Here is a 21,959-nt window from a genome sequence, read left to right as displayed (position 1 = left end):
TGCCCCGTCCTCCGGGGGTGGGGAATCTTCCCAGCCTTTAGCCAGATGTGCAGAAGACAGGGTCCCCATCATTTAGCTGCAGTGGGAACCTGTCACCTCTCCCCATGCACCAGCGTTTGTCCCCAAGAACAACTTTGCTGCCCCAAGGCCACCTCCTCCACTTTTTTCTCAGTAATGCAACAGTACCCTTGAAGACCCAAGTCATTCTTGTCTTCACTGCGCCTAAGTTGGTACTGTATCCTTACTTCATCACCATGGAGCGAACCTGTAGCATGTGTTGCCCACAGCTGGCAGCAGCCACAGGCCAGAGGAAGCGTTAGGGTCTGCCCCCTCCATGCCCAGCCACTTAGATGTGCCCCCCAGAGGTCTGCTTGGCGTTTCCAATGTCCTCCCTGACCTGAGAGTCTCGAGGCATAGACACCCGCATGCTGGTCTGAGTTTCAAGGTGAACTTGGATGCAAATCAAGATTTGAAAACCTGGTTCTCCTCTCTTTTGCCTTTAAGTTTCTAACCGTGATAATAAAATATTAACAGAAGGAAAGCAGGGAGAAACTGCCTTTTCCAAGTCCCTGCAGTCCACAGGAGCCTCTCACATCCTATATAGCTTTGTTGGGTTTTGGTTTGGGTTTTCTTGAGAGAGGGTCTCTCTGTGTGGTTCAGACTGGTCTTGAACTCACTGTGTAGCCCAGGCTGGCCTTGAATTTGCAGCAATCTTCCTGCCTCAGCCTCCCAAGGGCTGAGATTACAGATGCCTGCCACCACACCTACGTTTCTGACTCAGTCGTTTGTCTTTAAATCAAGCAGTGTTGTGATACTTGCCCTGAAGCTTTGGGGATAAAGGGACAAAATAAAATAACTATTGGAAGGTGACCTGCACTCTACCTGCCATGTGGAAGGCACAAGATAAATGCGAGTTATTATTTTGCTAATTAAAATATAGTTCTTGGAGGACAAGAATGTCTTTGAATTCTCCATAGCACCTAAGCCACTCAATCAACAGCTGTCTGGTACACTTGATAGAGGTTCAATAACCACTTGTTGAGTGAATGACTGTCTAAACAGAACTCGGGACCGTCAGACCTCTGTGGCTGTTCATTTTCCACGTGAGTTTAAACTCATTCCCTCTTAGTCACTAGACTTTGAAATAATCTTTCTTTCCACAGATTTTATTATGTAATCATGTAAGAATGTGACATTGGCCTAGACAACATCTTGTGATTTAATCTTTTACTCAAAATGTGCCTTTCCTTGGCTGGCATACTTGTACTATGATCCTTTCCTATAGATGATTGTTTGTTTGTTTGTTTCTTTGTTTGTTTTGAGATAGGATCTTGCTATGTAACCCAGGCTGGCTTCTAACTCACACCAATCCTCCTGCCTCAGCCTCCTGAGTGCTGGGATTACAGGTGTGCACCACCACACTTGGCAGTCTTATGTATCTTTTGTTTTGTTTTGCTCTTTTAAATCGAAAGAACAGTTTAATTTTTATTAGAAATGGGATTGATTTTTAAAAAATAAATCTAGGCTCTAAGCAAAAGTAAATAAATAAAATAAAATAAGTCTAGGGCCAGGGATTTAGCTCAGTGGTTCTGCTGCCTGCCTTGCAAGTGCAAGGACCCGAGTTCAATCCCCAGTACCAAAAATAAATAAATAAATCTAAATGTGAAACTCCAGAACCTACCTCCTTGGTCCCTTCCAGAGTTTACCACAGTAAGTTAGGGCTACTGCGCTGACCACAGAGATAATCTGCTGTCCAGCTGGGGCTGAGTGGCTGTGACTTTGGTGATGCTTTTCTGAGGCCAGGTCCTTGGCAGCTGCATCAGCGGCCGGGTGCCAGAGTCCATGACCAGGCAGATCTCAGCCCCTTCTCTGTGCGGATGACACCCTTGTCCACTGGCCAGTGTGCCCGGTCACACAGGCACCACCTTTTCCTGCAGTTGGCTCTGCTCAGGGGTTTACCTTGGCCTCTCCCTTAAGGGTGGCGCCCACTGTGGATGTCCTTCCTGTGTTCTAGCTACAAAGATTTGATCCCCGTATCTATGGATTGGTCCCAGCAAGAAAGAGGAAGACACTGACCTTAGAGCACTTGGAGGAGAATTGAAGGAAGGGGCTGTTGTCAGCCGGGTGTGGTGGCACACACCTATGATCCCAGCACTGACAGACAAAGCCTGTGGGTTGTTGGTGCAACCGGGCAAGGTGCGTGTGGGCCAAGTGTATGAATGGACGCGTGAGTGGGCGTGCAAGGTGAGCCAGTGCTCCCCCACCCCTCCCCCATCTGCACCTTGATATTTGACTGGGTCATGACTCTAGCCCCACCAGGCTGCCCCAAAAGGAAAAGCTCCCCTCCGCAGATCCCCCTTCTCAGGGATGCTGTTCAGTGAGGCCCTGAGGGTGCCGGCTTGTGGACGCCTCTCCTGAGGTCCCAGAGCTGGTCCTGTGGGCACAGTGCCCGGAAGTGATGAATTGATCAGATAGAGAAGGCTGGGCCTGCCTTACTGAAGTGATTCTGATCCGAAAAAGACAAGAAGAAGAAGGAGAAGAAGGAAGAAGGAGGAGGAGGAGGAGGAGGAGGAGGAGGAGGAGGAGAAATTCAATTGGTGAGGCTGAGGGAGGAGGATTGCTGTGAGTTCAAGACCAATCTAGACTGCGCAGTGAGTTGAAGGCCAACCTGGAGCATGCAGTGAGGCCCTGTCTCAAAAAACAAAAAAGTTCAGGCTGTTTGACCTACACAAAATCTTGTCCTGATTCACAGAGGAGGGAACTGAGGCCCAAGGACAGGAGGTGTCTTTCTTAAGGTCACAAATCTGGTTGGTAGCAGAGAAGGTAACTTCCTTTTTCTCTAGGGATAATATCAGCAAAATAATTGAGAATTTTTTTCCCTATCTTGTGCTTTTATTGTGTGTGTGTGTATGTTTTTAGTTGCAAACTCAAAGTTTTCTGTTGTGTTACATTAAATCAGAGGTTTGGCGAAGGCACCAAGCAAATTAGAGTCCCAGATCTGGTTCTGCCATTGGCTCAGGACCTTGGCCAAGTCACAGCGCCGTCCTGGGCCTCAGTTTCCCCATCTGTCATAGGAGCAGTTAAACCAGATCCCCTTTAAAATCTCTCTGAGCGCTTGCATAATTCCCAGCAAGCCCAGAGCTCAGGTTACAAACTTGCTGAAGATCTTCCGCTAAATTCCGAGGCAACCCCACCCCACCCCACCTAGGATGATCTTGTTGCTGCCCCAGCGAGCAGAGCAGAGCTCGAGCCAGTGTGGACTCAGCGATTTCCAGCCCCGGCACTGGCGGCCTCTCCAGCAGCAGTTGGAGTCTTCTGCTCCGCGGAGCCCCGGAGCACTCCCATCAAAATAGTTGTGTGATGTCATGTCATAATGGGAATGTGCCCAGCCACCCGGGCCAGGAATTGTCTGCAGGCTCGGTTTCCTTTTACAGCCTTTAAAGAGGCGCCCAGCAATCTGCACATGACTGGCGAGCTTGTGCTTCCTCTGCCTCCTAGACTCCCCTCTTTCTTAAGTAAGGAGGAAAAAAGAACCCAGGAGCGTATCCTTGAGCAGCTGACCTTAGCTACACAGACAAATTCCCTGCGAAGTTCTGTGTGTGCTTCCGGCAGCGTCTTGCCTACTTAGGGGACAGCGAGTGACACTCCACCTGCTGTGGCTGACGTGCAGCAGCCCCATCAGGGCTTCTGGGCCAGAGCCTTGGGGACATTGGAGTGAGACCACAGTGAGGCCATCTGCCAACACTGGGTCCTCAGCAAGGAGGCTGCTGGGCACCAGCACTGCCGGCTGATGCCAGGCCCCTCCCGGTGACCTGCCTGCTACCTGGGGCTGACTCCATTCTGCCGGTCCTGACATGTTCACCTGGCACTGCTTCTTGGGCCACGACTACTCATGAAGCGCTTCGGAAGTCTCCGGAGCAGCAGGAAACCCAAAGACCAAAACCGGAGCACCCAGAGGCGCCAGTCGGAGCCCCACGGCCTGTTTGGTAGGACGCTGCCCTTTCCCTGCCCCTCTGGGGTCTTCACCATGGAGGTCCCCAAGTGCCACCTTTGCTAGCTGCTTCCCCTTGGCTCTGGACAGAACCAGGGGCAGCAGTTAGAGGAGGAATGGCCTCATCGAGACAGTCCTGTGCCTCTGCAGACACCTCGAGTGCCCCTCTCTGAAGCCATTTCTTTCTGTCCCCCACTCTGGCTCACTGAGGATTGATCACTGGATAGTCATTCATTTAGCAAAACCAGTGGCTGAGAGGCCAAGAATGGGTTGGAAGGGTCTGTTTCCATTGTTAAAAATTAAATGTGCAAGCGAGCAAATTATTGCAGAGGCCACGAGGAAGGGCTTCCGCCACTGTCCTGGGTGAGTAATCTGCTAGATCAAGGGTTCGGGCCAGACAGAAACAGCTGCCTCATTTGCCAGCCTGGAGGACAAGCTTGCTTTGTGGGCTTCCTGCTTCTGGGTGCTGCTGCAGGAGGCTTGGGGGCTGGCACCAGCATGGCTGGCACAGGTGGAGCAGCACATGGGCTTCAGCATTTCCAGGGACCTGCAGGTGTGGTGTGGCTGTACCCTGTCTGTCTGGAGCCACGCAGGTAGAGCCTAGCAGTTTCATGACTTCCCAGGTCCTGGGAAGGACTCCCGTTCGGAGCCTTAGTTGAGAGAGGGGTCATGTTTTAAGACAGGGGAAGCCTGTCACCATGAATAGTGTGGGCTGTGGCTGGGGCTTAACAGCTTGGTCCCAGCACAGTGGGGAACACTGCCCAGGGTATGAGGAAAGGTGGGGCTGTGCCACTCTACTCCTGCCTGCTTGGTAACATGGTCAGTGGCAAAAATGTGTCCTGCGCAGAGTAGGAAGATGACTCTGGAGAAACATCTGGGCAGGAGGTAAAAACTGGGATTGTGAGAGAAGGTAAATCTGGAATCTGCCTGACTCTGGTGATATCAGACTGAACATCATCGCTGCAACCTCACGGGCTGGGTCAGGCTGAGCCCCAGGGTCTGGGGAGCCCAGCAGGAGGACCGTGGTTTTTGGTTTCAGGCAGCCTCATATGTTCTGGGGTGAATTTCCAGAGGAGCAGAATGGGCTTCCTGGACTGGAAATTCAGTGACTGATCTAAGAAGACTTGTTGTAAATAACAAGGAACTAAATCCTCATTTATCACAGAATTCAATCTGAACCTATTATTGACCTAAAAGTCTGACTTTGGCAATAAAGACAGGCAGGCAGGCCAGTTATTAAATGCCCATTGCGTGCCAGACAGTGGTTTCTCTCCTACTGTCTACGAGCGGCTGTCATCCTGTCTCCTGAGATCAAAAATAATACTTGCATCTCTACCGATCTGCAGAAGCTCTTGTGTGCAAATGCCAGCTCTGACCACAGGGCAGGGAAGTCCAGACCCCAGAGCCTTCCCCTGGGATCTGGGGAGCAAGTGGAAACCTGCCCATGCCCTGCTTGCGCAGAACCACTCCTAGGTGGTCGGAGACCAGGGCGCTGGGTTGATTCGATGTCTGACTTTTCCTTTGTTAGTGCCCAGGTGAGAGGAACCAAAAGCCAGGACACACAGGCAGTGCCAGCCCCTGCCCAGGGCCGAGCACGGATCTGAGGAGTGCAGGAAAACACAGGGGCCTGTGGGCACACCCCACCCTCCTGGCTCTGCCTGGCTTACCCACCCACCTGAGGGTCCAGCTGAAAGGTCAACTCAGAAATACCTCGTTACCTTCCTGTAACCTGGCCTCTTGGGGATAACAACCCAGTCCCCAGGGAAATGTACTGTCTGGAGCTTGAACCCAAAGCCCCACCTTATTCTCTGTAAGTAAATCACGGGCTCGGCTCGAAAATCCTCCATTCCGGGGCCAGGATGCTCCAGGCATTCGGACTTTAAATTCCCTCCCAGCAGCGCCCCTGCCTCAGACAGTTGCTCCTCCTGTGAACAGTCATTCAGATGAGGCCTCCTCTTCGCCCAAGAAGGCTTCCATGCGTGGCTGTGAAGGTGCCTGCCTTGTGCTCAGCCTCTGTTTCCCGCAGACGACACCCACTGAGGCCATCAGCCCAGGTCCCTGGCCGCCCTTTGGTTCCTTCTTCGGCTGCCGCCTTCTCCAGGGACCACTGTCTTTCTGGTCCCAACAGGATGAGAACATACCCTCTGGGGACAAGATGCCCTTTGTTTCATCTGGTGCTTCCCTGCTATGGCTTGGGTCAAGAGATGCATCTTTGTTACACGTGTGCACACTCACATGCGTGCACACGCATGCTTACACATGTGCACCTGCAACGTGCACTCACAAGTACATACATGTGTGTGCACACATGCACAAACTCATACTTGCATGGTCAAAGCGCACACACGCACACGCACACGCACACGCACCTATACAGATGTCCCCAGAGCCTGAGAACTGTCCCAAACAACTGAAAGGGAAGGGCATAGCCCGCTGGTCCACAGTCCCTAAGCTGTTGGTACTGGCCTGTGAGTGGCCTTTCCCCCGAGACGTACATGGCTGTCACCAGGAAGTGTGACCCTTGGGCCTGAGACAGACCTTCCACTTTACAGCCACACCTCGGCTCCAGCTGCAGAGCCAGGCAGGACCAGCTGCAGGTTCGAAGAAATAGTTCTTCTGCCCAGGGTCCCCATCCCCCACATGGCAGTTGGGATGATTTTGGTTTAAACCTCTGTTCTAGCACCTCTGGTGGAGAGAGACCCGGGGTGTAGACAAAGCGCATACAGCAGTGGGGATAATAACGTGAAAGGATCATCAGGAGGGGTCTGCTGGTTAGACACAGGACGGTTGGCTTCTGCCCACTGCAGATAGAGGAGTAATTCCATCAGGGAGCTTGGGGTCTTCTGAGGCGCTTTGTAGGGTGGGCACCAGGGACAGGAATCGAAGGGCAGTGCTGGGGATGGGTGTCACCCTGTGCTTAGGGTCTGAGGAAAGCCACTGGCCCCTCTTGGCCTGAACATCCAGCCTCCCTCCTCTGTACCCTGCTCTTGAAGACTGCACGTCCATCGACTATGGAAAAGCAGCAGTGCTCTTCATTACCTGGGTCCCCCCACCAGCTGGTTGGTCACACCCCTTGTCCCCAAGAGAGCAGCAAAGCCCTCTGCTGTGTGAGGTGCTGTGGCAGTGCCGGGTGCTGTTTGTCTTAAGCCAGGGCCTCAGCTGAAAGTGAAGCCTGTCGCCTACTCTCTGCTGCCCCTCATCCTCCCTGGCCCTCCCTCCCTCTCTGGCTGCCCATCTGCTGGCCTGGCCTCTGGTGTCCTGATGAGGTTTGCTTCGAAATAGCCTAAGATAGATTTCAACCTTTTATGATGGAAGCTTCAAATGTATGCAGAAGCAGGGAGAATAGCGTAACAGTGCCTAACTTCCGGGTCCACCCATGACCCATTGGGTCAATGCCACAAACATGTACCTTGTTCTGGTCACCTTTCCAGTGCTGGGGACACTGCAACCAGCAAGAGTAGAGCCAGCTGTGTGGGGCACATGGCTTCATGAGGGAAGACAGACAAATGAGGGTTGTTGAATCATGATAAAACATTTGTGACACAAAGTGTGCTTTCACCACCATTTTTAAGCATGCGTTTCAGGGACATTAAGCACATTTACATGGCTGGGTAGCCATGACCTCCCACAACTGGGACTCCTCACCCATGAAACAAAAGCCCTGCTCTTCCTCCCCCAGCCCCTGACAAGCCCCACTCTACTTCCTGTGTAGGAATTTGATGACTCCAGGGACCTCACCGAAGTGGAATTGTGTAGTATTTGTCCTTTTGTGATTTACTTGTTCTGATGGACTCGTTTTCATTGTAAAGTTAGGTGCCATTAACAGCAAAAAACGAGGACAAAGGGCAGGCTCCCTGGGCTGACACATGGGTGGCTATGGTCCAGGCTTTCTAATGGCAGACAGGTAGGAAACAGGAATCAGAGGTGGTGCTGTGGGACCTGAGTTGGGGACTGGGTACAGTGGGCACTCTGTACCCCATGAGGACAACTCTGGCTTGAACCTGTGGGAGACGAAGCCACAGGGAGCCTCCAAGTGTGGACCCTCCCTTGCCCGGCCTGCTGCCCCATGTCCCTGCTGGCACCCAATCTTTTTGCTGCATTTGCCCTCTGACATCTTACTCCATGAGGCTGGGTCATCCTGGGAACCTCAGATACTGTGGCGAGGCTATGGTGTCCTGGGGCTGGGACAGAGCACAGAGGACCGAGGAGGAGCCACGTCCTCTATCCACCACCCTGAGCCAGGCCTGGAAATTGGTCATCTGTGTCCTGTCCCCTGTAGGGCCATCTCCACGCCACTTGGACACAGCCCCTGCTGGTGATAGAAGCCTCAAACAGCCTGGACCCTCTGGATTCGTTCCTCCCTGAGGACCCAGAGCAGAGGCTCAGCAGCTGCCACCTCAGCAGCAGGGTGGCAGGGAGGACAATAGGCCCCGGCATCTCCGAAGCTCAGTCACCAGCTCTGCATTCAAGACAGTGATGCCACACAGCCGGAGGGGATGAGGGTGGTCCCGGCCTTTCCTTCCGCTGTTCCCACCCCAGTTCCCAAAGTCCCTGTCCTGGCCGCTGCAGGGTGCCAGTCAGGAAGATCAAACTAGCCCACAGGAAACCGTCACCGGGCCTGAGTGATGGGGACAGTCTGTGACAGGAACGCCCAGGGGCCTCGAGAACTCAGGCTTTGGGCAGTGTGTGTGGTTTTGGGGGCCTTTCTGGGAGAGCCAGATTCTGAGCAGAAAATCTCAGTGCAGCACTGACCCGCCTGGACCTCAGAGCTGAAGTTGTCAGAGACGCTAGGAAGGCAGAGCCTGGTGGAAGCAGCGGAGGAACAGGAAAGGAAGATTCCTGAAAGGGGATGAATGTGAAGAGCAGTGGCTCTGGATGGTAGCGGAGAAGTCTCCATGGCTTGGTGATGGGCCAGGGCTGGTGTGGGGCAGCCCAGCTCCTCTGTCACCCACTGGCCCTCTAATGTGGGACCGGTCCAGGGCTGCCCTCTGAGCCCAGAAAGCCTTGGTGCCCGAGATGACCCTCAGGCTCACAGCTCCTGGGTGAGACGCAGAGCATGGTTCATTTAGAGAGCAGGAGGGATCCTCTCCTACAGCAATAATTTGTCTTGTAATGATTGAGAAGAAAAAATACCTGAAGTCCAAATATTCCGCAGAACAAGTCAACAAGGAGCGTTCCCTGAGGTGGGGATGACTCCACATCCTTGGCCAGAAGCCTGGGCCCCAGCTCTTGGAGCCTCCCAGCTTGGATCTCAGAACAGAGTGGGGCCCCGGGCGTAGCCCCAGGGGGAAGTGACTCCCCTCCCCCAGGTCCCTGACCAGGCACTCTGGGGCCAGAGGCACCAGTGTGAATGGGGCCACATGGGGAAGAGAGTGGTGGGCGACCACAGGCTGCACAGTGGGGTAGGCTGGACAGGTGTAGGGTCTGGGGCTGCAGTAAGAGGCAGCCCGGAGGGGGGCTGCCGCTGGATCTCCAAAGGCCTTCATAGTGAGTCAGTAACTCAGGTGCTTGCCTGGGCCCCACTTGAGGCTGGAAGAGATGAGTCTAGTGATTTCCTAACTGAAAAAAATGGGTGATAAAACAGTCATGGTGATGTATGCCTATAAACCCAATACTAGGGAGGCTAAGACAGGAGGATCGCTGCAAGTTTGAGGCCAGCCTGGGCTGCACAGTGGGATCAAAGCCAGCCTCAACTACACAGTAAGACCCTGTCTCAAAAAACCAAACAAAACAAAATAAATGAGTGATAAAACTATCGGAGCTCTGCTCTGCATAATTTAGTCCCCCAGAACTTTTATATCTATTATTCAAGTGCCTTCTAGTTTCCTGCTTCTGGGAGCATTCAGGTTTGCTGGGAGAGAAGCCAGAAATGACCAGCCACCACCTGCCGCCAGCTAAACTGAGTTCTGCCTTCTGAGGTCCCACAGCGCCCATGGTCCCTCCAGCTCCTCCATGTGCTCTGTGCCATGGAGTGAAGCCCGGGGAAACAATTTCCATTTCTGAGAAATCCTCAGGCTGGCCTCCACTTCCTCAGAGCCTTCCTGTGACAGTGGCTGTGGACACATTTTCCTTGGGGGCCTTGTGATGTGTGTCAGGACCGAGCATGGAAAAGGGAGACTGCCTGGTTGGTATCACCGTGGACCAGGGTGGATGCATTTTAAAGTATGGCTCTATGAGGACATCAGGAGCTGACTGCTGTTGGGAAGCCTGTTTGTCATGGTCCCCAAGAGGAGGAGATGTGCAGTGCCGTAGGGTGAGGGCTGCCTGGGAAGCAGCAGGGCACAAGGGAAAGGCAGGTGAGTCAGTGTATGCAGAGGGTTGGGCTCCTGTGACACATCGGAGGCTCTGGGACGCTGTGCTGGCTAACTGTCTGGTCTCTTCCCTTTGGTGACGATGACAGTGGCAGGGAATGTGGCTGCATGGAGTGTGAGGGCCAGAGACCAGCAGGTAGGAAAGCAAGGGCGGTCTGCTGTGAAAGGTGGGCCTGGGTGAGCCTCTGCTGTCCAGGACAGTGGGAGGCTGAGAGGGAGGGATGGTCCCTCCCAGGCTGGATGTTGGAACTTCAAGAATGCAGAAAATGGAAAAAGATCCTCCAAGTGAGATGCTGCTCACTGAGCCCGCATCTTGCCCTCTTCCTTTCACTTCTGTGTTCCCTGCTGGTAGGGAGTCTCCCGGCAAGGCCACCCCGACTTGGGCTGGGAGGGTCCAGGAAGATGGGGCTGATGTCCCCACCATGAAAGCCTGGACTCTGCGCTGGGTCTCATGCTTGCACCACACCAGCCACCCACTCCCCCAGGGATGTTTCCCAGCCAAGATGAGCCAGCGAACTTTGCGCCAGCTTCTCCTCCACCCCAGCTCCAGGCCACAGAGAGTGGCCAATAAGAGCACAGCATCACCTTTCCCATCCAGACTACTGCCAGCTCTGCGTGTACAGAGGTTGGACGTGGGTGGGCAGTTCTGAAAATGCACGGCTGCTATGGAGAATTTGTGACCGACCTATCCCACTGAAGTCTCATTTGGGGTGAAGTTGACGGCAAGGTGGGGCCAGGCAGAGGCTCAAGACCTTGAGGGACTGGGATAGGTGGGTTCCTTCAAGCCAGTAGAGCCTGGAGTTTCAGTGCTGTGTTCTCACTCTCTGATTCCCAACCCCACCTTGGCCCCAAACTGGTATAAGCACAGATCCTGCTGGTTCCGGCTTCCTGCTCTGTCTCTGACATTCTCCATTAATGCTGTCATCCCAGCCCTCTGGGAGGCTGAGGCAGGAAGATTGTAAGTTTGAGCCCAATCTGAGCAACTTAGTGACTTAGCGAGACCCCGTCTTAACATAAATAAAAAAGGGCTGGGGATGTAACTCAGCGTGAAGGCCCTGGGTTCAAAAATAAAATAAAATTTACAATGAAAATAGGATTAAAGGTAAAGGGCAAAATGAGATTTTGTCCAAAGGGGCTGTTTTTGGTGGGAGCGTGGAATCCAGCTGCTGTGGGCAAGGGTGAACAGAAGGGGCATGGCTTGTCAGAGCCACCTGAAAGACTGCCTGGATTTGGGGGTGGCAGGTGACACAGGTGTCCTCATGCAGCACCACCTCCCTCCATGGCGTTGGGGGACCGTGATGGCCATGCATTGCTGTAGGACAGGCCACTGTCTGCGGAGACTCCATGTCCCTCACACACCCCTCCGAGTGTCTCCAGGTTGGAGCTGACAGAGAATGAATGCCCTTGTGTGCAGCGTCCTTGGACACTCGCGTGTGACCCGAGCAGCCTTGGCAGGTGCTGTGGCCTCAGTGTGTGGGGGTCTTGCTTCTCTCACCAGCCTGTGAGCATGCACCATGTCTTTACTTCCTGGGCTCCTAACTTGTCCCTTGCTCCCTATGCCACCCTCATCTGGCTCCGCACCAATGCAAGTGTCTCTCCTCAGCTGGTAGCTGAGGTTGGCTTCATCCCATGTGAGGCCCCCCGTTCCTTGGCCAGGCATTGCCCAGTGTCCCACGTCCTCACCTAGTTCCCCACTAGCACAGCCCAGGCTCTGCCTGCCTCAGGCACTCCAGGAAGCCACGGGTGAGGACCCGATGGACGGGGTGCTCCCCTCACCCTGGGCTCAGCGTTGGGGCTTCTATATGATGGGAACCACACCAGTTCTGGGTTTGCAGCCACCCACCCTCACTATAACAACCCCTGGCTTACACCAGCCTCACACTAAAAATAATTCAACTCCATTCCTAGGAGAGAAAAATCAAAGGAAACCAAAACAGGGGAGGCCCCCATCTGTCCAGCTGCCAGGCCCAGGTGGATCTGAGGTGCAGCAGCATAGCTGCTCAGGGCCCTGTGACCATCCAGCTAAGGGCAGAAAAGGCCAGGCAGTGGCAGCCACCACCATCATCCTCGGGTTGTGAGGTCTTCCGCACCCTCTAAGCCTCAGCTGGCTTCTTTCTAGTCGGAACCACTTAATTAAATAGTAAATCAAACCCAGTGTTGTGTTTGCTTGGGTTTTATTTGGTTTTTAATCTGAACTCTTCTGGGGGATTGTAAATATTTTTCAAGGGCAGGGATTTAATTAATTAGCAGGGTGGTATGAGAAGCCTGAACCATGGCATATGAGAAGGAGCTGAAAGACTTGGAGATGCTGGTGTGGACAGATGGGGGTGACCCCAGAGAGGTGTGGGGATCCTGGTTTGGATATGTAAAGGCCTGTCCTGCTGAAGAGGGATTAGTTACCTCCTCTACTGGGGTCCTATGGGAAGACAGGGCTCAGCTCACAGGAGGAGAAATAAGCCCCTGCCCCAGGGTAGAACATGCAGTGAGGTTTACTGCATTTGATTGTGTTTAAAGTCAGAAAACAACCTGTTAGAAAGCTAGAAATTTGTCCTGGAAATGGCTGCTTCAGAGAGGAAGGGATTTGTCCTACTCTGAGATCCAGCAGGAATAGAATGATGTGGGTGGTCTGAGAACCAAGCTTGGACCACAGAGAGGTCAGGGGCAGAGGCCCAGGGCAGCCAGGGACCACTGGGGTCCTTGGATTCAGACCCAGAGCCCATAGTGGTAACATTACCTTCCCGTTCTTGTTCTGCTTCCTCTTCTTTTTTGATTTTTTTTTTTTTTTAACTGTGTGTCTTGGTCATTTTCTTGTCGCTGGGAGAAAGTACCTGATACCCACAACCTAAAGCAGGAGAGGTTTATTTTGGCTCACAGTTTTTAGAGGATCCAGTCCATGGTTGGTTGGCTCCAAAGGAGAAACAGCATGGTAGAAGGGTGTGGCGGAGCAAAGGAGCTCACCTCAGGGCAGCCAGGAAGCAGAGAGAGAAGGGAGGAGTGGGGGACAAGAACACAGCCTTCAGGTTGTGCCCCAGTGACCACCTCCAAGCAGGCCCCACTAGCCTTGGCCTATCCAAGGATGAATCCCCTGATGAGTTTGCACACCTATTATCCAGACTATTACACAAGACTTTGGGGACCTCTTAAATCTAAACATAGACATAGCCTAAAATTGACCATTTCAGCCATTTGCAGGGGCAGCTTGGTGGCATTAAGGTTACAGAGTGTTGCACCATGGGTCAGTTTCCTTCCTTTTTAAAGCTAATAGTCCGTAGTCTGCAGACCCATTCCTGTACCATAGGACACCTGGGCTGTTTCCAGCCCACTATTTCTGTTGTCTTGCTGGGTTGCAGCTGACCCCAGACAGCCGTGCTAGCTGATGTGGATCCCAGACTAAGCAATGTGCTGACCCAGGGACACAGGAGGCAGTCACCCAGTGTCCCTACAGTCTGAGTGTGTGAGAGAGAGGTCCAAGCTGGGCTGCGTTGTGGTCCCAGTCACCCTCTGTCATACGTATCGTTGCTCTCAGAGGTCTCTGTCTCCCTGAGCAGGTATAAACTGACCCTTGGCACTTGAGAGAGAACCAGCTCATCACACAGCACAGGGTGGGAGCAGGGGACCCGACAAGAGACACTTGGTGGGGAGGGAAGGCACTGAAGGACTCAGGGTCCTTAGGAGAGAGGAGCAGGGTCCAAGAAGCCCTGGAGAGTGCTGGGTGGGTGGTACAGGTGAGTGAGAACCAGCCCTGGCCTCCGAGGGCTCTCCAGGGCCATCCTGTGGGATCTGAGCAGCATGGCCTGGGGGAGCCTCCCCTCCTGAGCAGGTCTCCAGAGTCACCCCTTCTGGGTAGACCCAAGGGCTTAGGGAGACACCATTTAAGAGCTGACCCAGAGGACACACCTTGTCCCCAGGACTGCACAAATGATTCGGGGGTCCCCAGCACCCCTGAGGAGCTCTGAAGCTGCCCTTCATCTGGGCCACAATTGAGTGGGACCCACAGCCACGGCACTGGGAATCCCAAATGCAGCAGGAGTAATTGGGTCCCGGGGTGGCAGGGCCAAGTCGCAATTCCCGGTCCACTAAAACCATGAGGGTGTGGTTACCCTAAGGGACAGCAGTCGGAAGAGTCAGACTCAGCCCAACCATGATGCTGGGCGTTGCTCATAGATCTCTGGGAAGTGAAATTGACAGGTGGTGTCTAAATCTTTATATCTCCTTTGTAAGCACCAGCATTCCGGTCTGATGAAAAAGTCTAGTCACAAAAGCAGAGTCCCAGCCTCAGTCGGTTCCAAGACTTGAGCCAGTTCACAGAACCCCTTGAATGAAAAGGAGCCTGGATCCCCTTGAAGAAGGACCTCAGTACACTACCAAAAATTTGTACCTCAGATCCTTCTCCCAGCCTTTCCCCACAGGGACTTGTGGCCTTTGCCAGGGTGACTGCATTGGAGAAAGAGGAATATTAGACTGCAGAGGCAATGGAACTCTGACCCTAAACTGACACTAATTCCAGGAGACTTAAATGCCATGGGTCCACCCACTACAGCAGGGGCTGGTGGGAGGAGGAGACACAGCCCAGAGGGTCCCCAGGTCTCCATCTGTGCAGAGGACAAGGGGCAGCGCTGAGGGTGGGCCTGGGGCCCACTGCAGGATCACAAGGCATTTGGGGAAGTGAGGAATGCTGTGTAATCGGCGCCTGCAGCCGGCAGCTGTCTAGCCTGTGTTGGTTTGTGTTAGTGGCACATCCATAATAGGAAAGTGCCGGGTGACAGCCGGGAACAGAACGGGGATGGGTGTTGAGCTGTCGACTGACAGCAGGAAAGCCACAGTAGCTGCTCTCGTGTCCCCTCGCCTTGTGGAACCTCAGGGAGCAATAGGATCGCTGTCTCAGTTTGTCCCTGCTGGACCCCTCCTTCCTGCAGTGAGAGACAAAGCCCCAGGGAAGACCTCAGGGGAGAAGGAGCAGGTGTCCAGAATTCAGCCAGGTGTCCTGCTTCGGTATTTTTACTTTTGTTTTTCGTGGTGCTGGGGATGGAGCACAGGGCCTTGAGCCTACTGGGCAAGTGCTCTACGCCTGAGCTCCACCCCCAGCCCTCAGAGTGGGTTTTGATGCAGGGAAGAGGGGAAGGAAGCCAAGCACAATGTGCCCTTGGGTCTGGAGAGGAAGAAATGGGCAGGGGTGGGACATGGGCCAGCTGGAGGGAGTGGGAATTTTCAGAAAGTCCCACAACCCCCGAGCTTTGTCCATGTCGGTCTTTCCAGTCCACCAGCTGCACATGGGGAGCCGTGTTCAGCTTTGCTCAGAGAGGACTGGGGCCAAGGAGAGTCAGGGCCCTTTCTCAGGGATCCACCGTCTTGAATTGGGGTGCAGCCCTGTGCGCCAGAGATCTTCATGAGGGGAGGAATGCAGAGGGGCCTGGCCAGCTTCCTACCCTCTGGAGGTGGATCCCAGGGCCCCTGTTTGGCAGAGGAGGGAGGGATTGGGACTCAGAGTGACTGATTTGGAGAATGATGCTGGAAGTTCAGAAGATCAACTGCAGCTCTGAGAATAATGTCTTAGATTTTTCATTGTTGTTTAAATATATATGTAATTAAGTAGGCAATGCAAGTGTGTGTTAAAATATTCAAAAAGAACTTTTACGTGCTAAAAAGTAGGACATTCTTCCACTCTGGAACCCAGCCCCCAGTTCCTCTGCCCAGAAACAGCTTACTTCATAGCCTTTCAAAGATATTCCATGCAATTAGAAGCTGTGTCTTCTTTTTTCTTTTTTTTTTTTGTAGAAATAGTAGCCTATCATACATGCTGCTCTGCACCCCTTGCTTTTTTTTTTTTTTTTTTTTTTTTTGTACCGGGGATTGAAACTTGGGACCTTGCTCTTGCGAGGCAGGAACCACTAAGCTAAATCCCCAGCCCTGCACCTTGCTTTTGAACCCTTTAACCATGTCAGTCGGTAAAACAGAGAGAGATTCTCAAAGCTTAATACATTTCTCCAAGAGCTGGAGAGAGCTGAAAAAGGAATATGTAGATGTGCCCAGAGGACTCCTACGGTGCTGTGGGCTGAGTTGGGAGCCCCAAATCACAGGCTGAAGTCTTAACCCCTGGGGCTGTACTTACACATAGGACTTTTAGGAGGTATTTAAGAGTACAAGAGGCACAAGGGTAAGGTCTTAATCTGATAGGACTTGGCCTTATTAAAAAAAGGGTGGAGAGGGCCCCAGGGATTTAGTTCAGTGGTTCTGCTGCCTGTCTCGCAAGCACAAGGTCCCAAGTTTGATCCCTGGTACCAAAAAAAAGGACAGAGAGAGAGAGATTGCAACCCACCGCATGAAGACTCAGGGAGAAGGCGCTGTCTGCACGCCAAGACAACCAGCCAACCATGCTGGCACAGTGATCCTGGGCTTCTCTGAAGCCTGAACTGAGAAAAGACAAATCTTGTGTAAGCCATCTCACTATGCATTTTGTAGCACCAGCCACCTACCTCTGAAAGCCAGGGGGCCCTGTTTGGCCCCCGCTTCTATGCAGCAGAAGCTCAGTCCAGCCTAGGACATCCAGGGCATCTAGGACCCCTGGCAGTATCCCATTGCCTCGGAGGGCGGAGGAAGCAAGTCTTGAGGAAACCTCCACATCAGAGCCTATTTTCCCCCCTCCAGCATAGAGAAGATGTAAAAAGATGCTGGGTAGACCAGGAATGGTGGTGCATACCTGTAACCCCAGCACTTGGGAGGCTGAGACGGGAGGCTGAGGCAGGAGGCTCACTGTGAGTTCAAGGACAGCCTGAGTTACATAGTAAGTTCGAAGCTGGCCTGAACTACATATAAAATCCCTGTCTCAAAAAAGAAGAAGGAGAAGGAGGATGAGGGGGAGAGGAGGAGGGGAGGGGAGGGGAGCGGAGGGGAGGGGAGGGGGAGGGGAAGGAGAGGGAGAGGGAGAGGGATTAGGGGAGCAAAACAAAGCAAAACAAAGATGGCGGATAGACAAAAAGAATGACAAATGTCCACTCAACATAGGGAGGAAATTTGAGGAAAGGTTCAGCAAGGTCCATCTGCCAGAGGCCTCTTCCCCATGGGGACATCCCTGGTGGGTCATCAGGCTGCAGATGGGCCATCAGCTTGGTATGACCAAAGCCTGCTTTTTCCAACACACCAAGAACAGGTTTCTGTCTTCGTTCAGAGAAACTTGGCCAGATTTCAAGATTTCTCACATCGCTTGGCAGGGGTTTGGGGCAATGATGTGGATGCTACTGAGGTGCCATCACCCTGTCACAGGGCTACTTGGGGACCTGATCAAAGGCTGCCGAGTGGTCCCTTCCGGGGGTCTGCAGCTGGACAGGCATTTGGAGTTTCTGCTCCATGCCCTTGGCCAGCCACTCTTTCTCCAGTCTCTTCATTTCGAGTTTCTTCAAAAGGCTTCTCCTTATGAAATCATAGTACCATATTAGTTTTCCCCCCTTGCAGGTGACCCGGTCACCTTGAGTGGTGGTGGGTGTTCTGAAATTCTTTAGCTACACAGTTCCAGTCTCTTGGGTAACTCTTATCAGTGGCCAATTACATGCTCTTTTTGTGTTTTTAAAACTTCAGAAGGACATGCTTCTTCCTTTTCTTGTTTCTCCATATTCTTGCAGGGTGGGTCTGCCCTCCCCTTTTCCAACATGCACTTCCCTAAAAGGTCACAGAAGCCTGGGGCAGGAGGCAAACGTGCTGGCTCCACCTCATGCAGCCTGAACTCTTGAATCAGTTGCCTGGCTGTATGTGTTATAGAAACTGTTTTCCTTAGAGGAATTCAAGCCACTTAGTGATGTCACTCTATTGACCCCAAGGCTTTATTGGAAGCTACATTATTACTTGCTTGTGTCTAATCCACACTATGGAGATATGGTGTTTCCTGACATTCTCATGCATCTGTAGCCTTCTGTGTGTTTCAAACATGGGAGCAGCTTGAGGCTAGTGGGTTGGCATCTGATTCTGTGGTGGGCACCAGCGGGGTTGTGGGTTGAATCTATGTGTGGACCATGTGGAGCTAGGAGTTCACACACTGATCCCTGCCCAGCCTTGCTGAGTCCTTAATGAAGGCTCAGGGCTCACGAAGAGGGATAAAAATGACAAACCATTCTTATCCCACAGAGGTCTCTATTTATTCATTTGGTAAACATTTACCCACCTGGCATCTGACCTAATCACCCTCCTTTAATTGCTGTGTTTCTCTCTCCCTCTCTTTCTCTCTCTTTCTCTTTCTCTCTCTCCCTTCTCTCTTTCTTTTTCTTTGATTTTTGGTACCGGGGATTGGACTCGGGACCTTGCACTTGCAAGGCCGGCAGCAGAACCACTGAGCTAAATCCCCAGCCCTGTGTTTTCTTAATAAAGCATAGGGAACCCAAGTTTTAGTAGCATACCTGAGCCCTGGGGCCAGATAGCAGCATGTGTGTGAGCTGCAAATGCCGAAACCTCCTCCACTTTTGTGACAGGGAAACCTCAAGCACATGTAAGACAGAAGGGAGCAGAAGGGAGCTGTGCACAGCCTCACACAACTGCAGGACTCAGCTCTGGCCAAGTCTTCGAACCCCCCCCCCCTTTCCCTGGGGATCATTTGAAGGCAAATCCCAGACATCTTTTTATCTGTAAGACAATCGCTCCTTTGAAAAACCCCTTCCTGAAATCCTAAGAGGCCGTAAAATAGGAACTTGCCTCTGTGAACCTGCAGAGTGGGTGTAGCCCTTCCTCTGTCCCTTCTGTGCCCGGCTTCTCTCTTCTGCTTCTCATCTTTTCTATTGCCTTTCTGGCATTCTCTTTAATTCTTCAGTTCCACCCCCTCCCTGTCTTTTTCTCCTCTACCCTTCTCTTGATCACAACTCAAATTGGAATATTTTTAAAGAGTTGTTTTTAGTTGAGTAGACTTTACTATTGCTTATTCTTAAGAAGCAGATACTTTAGAGTTTGTTTCAATTTAAAAGCAAACCTCCTTGCTTCCCTTCTATCCGAGTGACCCCAGGGTGTTCTTCTCTGTTGGCCAGTGGCCCTGAGGGGACACTCAGAAGGTCCCAGGGGACCTCGGGCTCTGGGATAGCGTGAGAACTCTCCTTTTGGAAGCCCCTGTCAACCCTCCACTGAAGTGCACCTGAAGCAGGTGAGCAATAGCTTAGCATGTGAAGGAGCCCAGACTGTGTGCCAGGCACATGTGTCATGAGGCCTGCTTCCTCCCCTCAGCAGCTCTGGAACACCCACATTCCCAGGGGACAGCCACTGAGAAGGCAGAGGAACTTGTCCTGCCAGCCAGCCAACTAGGACACCCCCCCCCATGCCCTGGCTGCCCTGTAGGTCTCTAAGCCCCACCAGGAGATCCCCACTCTTCACACACTATGAAAGCCCTGGAGCAAACAGTTGTGGAAAGCACAGATTTCTGAGGTGGAACCCCAAGTTGTGATATACTTAATCTGGGGTGGGGTCCAGGAGTTTGCCCTTTGTTTTGTTTTGTTTAAGACAGGGTCTCAGTCTGTCATCCAGGCTGGCCTCAGACTCATGGCAATCCTCCTGCCTCAGCCTCCTGAGTGCTGGGATTACAGGCATCGAGTTTGTACCTTAAAAGACTTTTAAGTGTGTCCCACCCAGAAGTAAGGTGGCCACACGTAAGCACAGTATTCGCGAGTGGGGCGTTGTTGAAGCTGGGTGATAGTTGGAGGTTTGTTATTCTGTTGCATGGTTTAAATGATCTCATACTGAAAAGGAAGGGAAAAAGGCTATCTAGCTTTGCATCCATGAGAGGGAGCTGGCCCCATGGCCTTCTCAAAACTGCTGATCCACATCCTGGCATGCAGGTCAGAACTGAGCAAGAGTACGCCTTTGGGGAATCGGAGCTGAGCCTAGGATAACAACCACATCATTCCTTCCATTCCCCAGAGACAATTTAAGGGATTTGGGTTTTGCAAACTAGCGTATCCAGTTTCTCAGATGTTAGGCTCCGAATTCCTTCTCCTGCCTGCTCGGATTTCCCCTTGAGTTTTCTCTCTTTGTGGCCAATACATCTATGACCCTGCCCTGGCTTGACGGTGACAAGCAAGAAGCTGCTTCAGAGGCAGGGCCCTCTCCCAGCTCGAGGCGGTAGAAGGGACATCCAGGCACCCTGATCTGCAGAGTGGCCAGCACAGGGGCCACGCTGTGACCAACATTTACACTGGCCGTGGGGAATCACTCCAACATTCTCAACCTGTGGGGACCAGGGAAATCCAGAATGCTTCTGCCATGACTTCACTTGGCTGCTGGTTTTTCCCCTCTGCAGCCTTGGGCTATGTGTTCATCTCAGGGGACTCCAGGCTTCTGGGAAAGATACAATTTGAAGTGAGAGGGGTTTGTCCTGCCTTCAAGGGCCTCCCAGGCACAAGCCTTGGCCCCAGGGAACCAGGTGTGTGAGTGGGTGGCATTCCTGCTTGCTGCTCAGCAGCCATTCTCGTTTTGGGGAACAGTAGATTCGTGTACGCTAAAGTCCTGCTTGGAGCTTGCGATCCAACAGCCGCTGTCTCGGTCAGGCTGTGGACCCCCTTTCCCACGGCCCATGCCGGGTCCTGGGGTCAGGTCTGGGCTCTCTTGTCCCCCTGGCCTGTGATTGGTTCTGCCACAAGAACCAGTTTGTTGTGTCCATGGGGGGAGGGGACTTTTCTTCTTCAAGGGCCAGAAATGAGGGATCTTGTGGGGCTGTGGTAACCATTTGCAGCTACCTGGGGCCTGAGAATGGAGTCACTTCCGGTGACTGGAGGGGGCAGCTCCCATCCAGTTCTCTGACTTCCAGCACAGAGTGTCCTGGCTTCTACCACCGGACTTTCCTGCTGCAGCTGCAAACCCCCCACACCCCTGGGAGCCACTGTGCAGTCCACACGGTGCACACATGCACCCCAGGCAACAGTGACGTTCAGGAGGAGTGGAGCGGAGGGTAGGGTGGGGCCAGGCCCAGTGCCTGGTCAGGTTACACCACGAGATGGGCTCTGGGTGCCCCCCCCCCCGTCCCAGGTGGCACCTGACACTCAGCCGCCACTGCCTCCTGTCAGTCACACCCTGACACTGGATCTGTGCAGCTGCTCATCACCTGAGAGTTGGCCCAGACAGCAGGTAGGCTGACTGTCACCCCCAGGGGCCCTACCAGGAAGTCTCGAGGGTGCTGCCTGGCTCGGGTAACCCCAGAGAAGGGGACTTCTGAGTGCCAGTGCCAAGCCCAGTCAGCAGCCTGCCACCAACACTTGTCCTGTGTTCTCACATCCACCAGCTTTGCCCGAGACTATGGCCAAGGAGTTAGTCCTGGGGCCCCAGCGTTTCTGGACTTTGGGACAGAACCCTGGTCCTTGCTCAGGAGCCCAGACAGGCTAGCAGCTCACATGGACATAGTCTTATCGCCACAGTGACCCCAGCAAGCAGCCCTCACTCACCACCCAGCTGCTTCTGGTGGTGGCTCAGGTGATGTCCACAAGTGACTGAAACTTCCCCAACCTCCTAGGCTTAGGGGACCACAGGAAGCCATAGGGTGCTGTGTTGTGGTGTCCTAAGCCATTTCCTGGGTTAGGACCACGGTTGTCATGGTGAATTGCAGGGATACACAGGGAGACCCCAGGGCCCTGGAGAGCAAAGACAGCAGGAATCGAGAGTTGCAGTGGCAATTTGGGCTGGACCCATGGGGCTGTGGG

The 21,959-nt window shown here is 53.0% G+C and overlaps 1 protein-coding gene and 1 non-coding gene across 8 annotated transcripts in view; both read left to right on the top strand.

The window, feature by feature from the left end:
* Prkag2 (protein kinase AMP-activated non-catalytic subunit gamma 2) overlaps window positions 1-21,959 on the top strand; it is a 238,918-nt gene that overhangs the window by 92,505 nt on the left and 124,454 nt on the right. Inside the window, exon 1 of one of the 7 annotated variants that reach the window (XM_004860361.4) lies at window positions 2,612-3,986. The exons of the other annotated variants lie outside the window; for them this stretch is intronic. Within the exon in view, the coding sequence (XP_004860418.1) occupies window positions 3,893-3,986 (94 nt within the window). The 5' untranslated portion in view covers window positions 2,612-3,892. Of the gene's footprint in view, window positions 1-2,611; window positions 3,987-21,959 lie in introns of those variants that run through there. 7 annotated transcript variants of the gene reach the window in all.
* On the top strand, window positions 2,145-2,515 carry LOC147828977 (small Cajal body-specific RNA 2). Its single transcript, XR_015449977.1, has one exon.

This window comes from Heterocephalus glaber, unplaced genomic scaffold (assembly GCF_053883595.1).
Source record: "Heterocephalus glaber isolate CG9 unplaced genomic scaffold, H.glaber_assembly_v1.0 deba00000818, whole genome shotgun sequence".
NCBI lineage: Eukaryota > Metazoa > Chordata > Mammalia > Rodentia > Bathyergidae > Heterocephalus > Heterocephalus glaber.
This window is presented reverse-complemented; position numbering and strand designations above follow the sequence as displayed.